Source organism: Capricornis sumatraensis, chromosome 9 (genome assembly GCF_032405125.1).
Source record: "Capricornis sumatraensis isolate serow.1 chromosome 9, serow.2, whole genome shotgun sequence".
In the NCBI taxonomy this organism is placed as follows: domain Eukaryota; kingdom Metazoa; phylum Chordata; class Mammalia; order Artiodactyla; family Bovidae; genus Capricornis; species Capricornis sumatraensis.
Window position 1 is genome coordinate 41,178,032 of NC_091077.1, and position 5,367 is coordinate 41,183,398.

General features: G+C 41.5%; 1 protein-coding gene across 1 annotated transcript; it reads right to left on the reverse strand.

Moving 5' to 3' along the window:
• Positions 1–1,748: 1,748 nt before the first annotated feature.
• On the reverse strand, positions 1,749–2,720 carry LOC138085118 (olfactory receptor 11L1-like). The gene has a single exon (XM_068979262.1). The coding sequence runs from the start codon at positions 2,718–2,720 to the stop codon at positions 1,749–1,751; it is 972 nt and encodes a 323-aa protein (XP_068835363.1).
• Positions 2,721–5,367: the final 2,647 nt, after the last annotated feature.

Below are 5,367 nucleotides of genomic sequence, written 5' to 3' on the forward strand. Positions count from 1 at the left end.
AATCTGTATGCAGGTCATGAAGCAACGGTTAGAATTGGACATGGAACAGCATACTGGTACCAAATAGGAAAAGGAGTACATCAAGGCTGTATATTGTCACCCTGATTATTTAACTTCTATGCGGAGTAACTCATGAGAAATGCTGGATGAAGTACAAGCTGGAATCAAGATTGCTGGGAGAAATATCAATAACCTCAGATATGCAGATGACACCACCCTTATGGCAGAAAGTGAAGAAGAACTAAAGAGCCTCTTGATGAAAGTGAAAGAGGAGAGTGAAAAAGTTGGCTTAAAGCGTAATGCTCAGAAAACTAAGATCATCGCATCTGGTCTCATCACTTCATGGCAAATAGATGGAGAAACAATGGAAATAGTGACAAGCTTTATTTGGGGGGGCTCCAAAATCACTGCAGATGGTGACTGCAGGCATGAAATTAAAAGATGCTTGCTCCTTGGAAGAAAAACCATGACCAACCTAGACAGCATATTAAAAAACAGAGACATTACTTTGCCAACAAAGGTCCACCTAGTCAAGGCTATGGTTTTTCCAGTAGTCAGGTATGGATGTGAGAGTTGGACTATATGGAAAGCTGAGCGCCAAAGACTTGATGCTTTTGAACTGTGGTGTTGGAAAAGACATCTTGAGAGTCCCTTAGACTGCAAGGAGATCCAACCAGTCCATCCTAAAGGAAATCAGTCTTGAATACTCATTGGAAGCACTGATGCTGAAGCTGAAACTCCAATACTCTGGTCACCTGATATGAAGAACTGACTCACTGGAAAAGACCCTGAACCTAGGAAAGAAGAAAGGTGGGAGAAGGGGTCAACAGAGGATCAGGTGGTTGGATGGGATCACTGACTTAATGGACATGAGTCTGAGTAGTGTCCGGGAGCTGGTGATGGACAGGGAGGCCTGGTGTGCCACAGTCCATTGGGTTGCAGAGTTGGACATGACTGAGTGACTGAACTGACAGAATTTTCCTCCCGCCAGTTAGTCCTCTTCTATCTCCTCTCCCTCCCTTCCTTCTTTTCTTTCATATAATTTCATTAAACAATAGAAAAACTCTAAATCACTATACTTAATCTTTGGCACTTCAAAAATCCTCCTTTGCTTTTTCCTGTCACTAGAAGATAATTCAGGTCAACACATATTTCATTTATCTTTTCTTTTTTCATTCATTCATTTCACAGATATTTAACAAGAACCAATAACATCAGAAGCTGAGTCTACATGACCAATTTCCTAATAGTATTTAAAAGATGCATAATTTTCTGTACACAGGGTTATAAAATTAAGAGTAACCCTTTTGTAGAATCTGAAAATAATATATATGCAATCTTCATGCATTGGAATTACACAATCAGATTCCCATCAAAAATGAAAGAACGCATCCAGGACAAAATTGCACCCAAATTAGTTTGAAAGAGGCAATTTATCTTCTGAGCAGTTGTTGGCAAAGGGTCATGCAGACACTCTTTTATTATGACTTGTGGAATTTCAGTTCAGTTCAGTCACTCAGTCATGTCTGACTCTTTGTGACCCCATGGACTGCAGCACACCAGGCTTCCCTGCCCATCACCAACTCCTGGAGCCTGCTCAAACTCATGTCCATCGAGTTGGTGATGCCCTCCAATTAACTTGTGGAATTTAATGTAATGAAAATGATGGCATTCATGTTTCAAGGCTCTGAACCCACCGCTCACTTTTCTTGAACTTTCCTTCACTGTGTATTCTATGTTGATTTTCTTTATCTGATAAAGAGATTTTCCTTCATTCTTACCCCATAGATGCCACAATTTCTTCTCATGACTTTTCTAAGAGCATCTTTGAAGTCTTTGTTCCTCAAGCTGTAGATGACAGGGTTCAACAGTGGGGTGACCACAGTATAGAAGACAGAAATAATCTTGTTGATATCTGGTGACGGGTGGGCACTGGGGTGAACATACATGGAGATCATGGTTCCATAGTAGATAGTCACAACAGCTAAATGGGAGCCACATGTGGAAAAGGTTTTCATTTGGCCAGAGGCTGAAGGAATTCTCAGTATTGATGACACAATAAAAACATAGGACACCAGTGTAAGAATAAAACAAAGGCACAGCACAGCAATTGACAGGATAAAGATGACCATCTCAGTGACATAAACACTGGAACACGAGAGCTGCATGAGGGGAGGGAGGTCACAGAAAAAATGATTGATCTGGTTGGGCCCACAAAAGTCCAACCTGGAAATCATTAGAGAGGGCAGAAATCCTGTGCCAACTCCTGTCAACCAGGAGATAGCCACCAACTTGGTGCAGATCTCAGGACTCATCAGGAAAGAGTAGCGCAGTGGACTACAGATCGCCAGATATCGGTCGTAGGCCATCACAGCCAGGAGAAAGCACTCAGTAGCCCCGAAGAACACAAAGAAGTAGAGCTGTGCAATACAGGCATGGAAGGAGATGGCTTGGCCCTGGGAGACCAGAGTGGCTAGGAGAAGGGGCACAATGGTGGATGTATACCAGATCTCCAAAAAGGAGAGATGTTTGAGGAATGTGTACATAGGTGAGTGCAACTGCTGGTTCTGGCTCACCACTACAATAATGACAATATTCCCTGTCACTGTGAGGAAGTAGATGAGCAAGAAAATGATAAAAAGCAAGGTCTGCCACTCAAGAAGGCTCTGGAATCCCAGCAGCTGAAACTCAGTAACAGTGGACAAATTTTGGGACTTCATTGCCTGTAGAAGAAGAGAACATTTTGGAAAGACATTGTTTGCAAGGCATAAAAATATTTATAAATACTGACATCTGGAACTTCAGAGACTAATTTTTAAATTAGTTCAGATCTTTAGGTACTGCATTTTAGAAGAGCAAATGCAAGATTTCATCTTGCTTTTAAAGAATACTTTTGAGATCAGAAGCTGAGTGTGGATATGAAGTCTTGGAAAGAACTTCCGAAAACTTCATTTGTTGGATTCTCTGAATTCTACAAGTGGTCTCAGGTTCAAAGACATAGGCCAAAAAGGACTCTGACTGAAATCAAACTTCGAAACTAACAATAATAGCAAAGTTAAAAAAAGTCAATCACATAAGGAAGCAAATACCTTACTTTTCTCATATGTGGGCTTTGTCTGAGAAAGAAGTTAGACACAGCATAACTCCTAAAGATACCTTGGGAAAGTTTCCCCTTTCAAACAATATTTAAGGATAACCTGCTCTCCATGTGCATGCGTGTGTGTACAGCTTTGTGAAACCTTGTACTGAGCTCACTTGCACCTTCATTGCTTCCTTGTCCAGTTGGATACCACGCTCAGCCACTGTATTCACTCCTTTCTGTATATGCTTCAGTTCAGTCACTCAGTCATGTCCAGCTCTTCGTGACCCCATAGACTGCAGCATGCCAGTCCTCCCTGTCCATTACCAACTCCTGGAGCCTACTTAAACTCATGTCCATCGTATTGGTGCATATATTCAACAGTAAATTTTTTCCTTTGAAAGTGAAGTGAAAGTGAAATTCACTCAGTTGTGTCCAACTCTTTGCGACCCCATGGACTATACAGTCCATGGAATTCTCCAGGCCAGAATACTGGAGTGGGTAGCCTTTCCCTTCTCCAGGGGATCTTCCCAACCCAGGGATCGAATTCAGGTCTCTCGCATCGCGGGCAGATTCTTTACCAGCTAAACCACAAGGGAAGCCCAAATGTTTCTTTTGCTTTCATTTAATTCATTGTCATAACCAGTTTTTGTTAGTCAACATTCACCAGCCATACATGAGTTTTCTTTCTGTAAAGGAGGTGAGAGACAACAATGTAGCCATTCTAAAATTTACAACCAATACATTCCAATGCATCCTTATTGCTTGGAGCATTCATTCTACATTTCCTTTATCTATTCACTTTCCATTTTCCTTAGTGATTGTATCATAATGTTCTTCTCTTTCCAAACTCCTAACACTTTCTTGTTGTGTATCTATACCCTCAGCAAAATATTAATACCTACTGTACTATTATTAAACAGCAGCAACAACAACAAAATAACCAGAAAAACAAAACTGAAATCCTCCAAAGGGAACATCCAAACTCTCAGGCTGTTAAATTCCCCGACTACCTACCTGAGTTCCTGTGCATCTGCTCCCTATTTCTTCCTCTGAATAAACAGCGTAAGCCCAGGTTAAGGCAAATCCCTCTACAGGTGCTTCAGGTGTTGCATCCTCCCACATCGTTGAAGGTATTGCTAGTATTACTCCCCCTTAGTCCCCTTAATAAACAGTGGCCCCCTCTCAGTTGGATCATTTCCTCACCTTATCAGCATGCTGGCTTTCTCTCTCTTTTATAAAGGCAACCAGAGTAATAAAAGTTCTTGATGCTTTTCTTTTCTCCAAATACTACCTGCATTTGTCTGTTCATTTTAACCTCCTCCATTCTGGAAGGGAGTCTCTCTTCACTGCCTGTATTCCCTCTTGAATCCACTGAATTATGCTTTGCCCTCTTCACGACACCAAAATCATTCTGCTGCACTATTGCCCTTCAATCATTCATCCTCGTTCCTAATTGTCCTGATGTGTTGATGGTATGGCACATTTGATTTTTCCCTCTTTCTGGGGCTACTGTGCATGACCATGTGCTCTCTGAGTTCAGCTATAAATTTTTCTTTCCATATTTTATCCATTTCCTTTTTCTAGCATCTCCACATCTTCTAACCTGTAAAATTTATTACTATGAGGCTGAACACCTCTCAATCTACCTCATTTCCCTCATGATTTCAAGCAGTCTCTTGATTTTAAATGTCATCGCTTGGGCTTTAACCCCCTAAAGTGTGAATCAAGCCTGAATATAAGACTCATGTAAACAACTGCCTTATTTGAAGTGCATACTGACACATTCAATCAGCATCTGAAACAAAACAAACTATTCTGCATTCCTGCCTCACCGCCCCACCCCACCCCCAGTCTCCTCTAAGCAAGTATCTCTCATCTCTTTAGGTCCCTCCATCCTCCCACTTACTCAAGCCAGAATTAAATTTGACTCTTGTTTGTCAAAGACCCAGTATCAGATTTCTCACCAAAATTGCCTGGCTTCACCTGAAAATATATCCAGAAACTGCTCACCATTTGGCAACTACATCGCATCCTCTCTTGGGGAAATAAAAAGTTCCACTTACTCTTCTTACCTGGATTGTTCAACAGACTCCTTGCAGTCCCTGCACAGCTCCCTGCCCTTCCTTCTTCAGTAAATCCTCAGTAAAGCAGCCAGAGTAAAACTTTTAGCACAGAGTATGCCATTCCTCTGCTTAAAGCCCACAGCAACACCCAGATTCTACAGGAAACATAAATATCCCTGAACTGTTCCTGATAAGTAAATGAAACAATGTGGCCAATCAGCT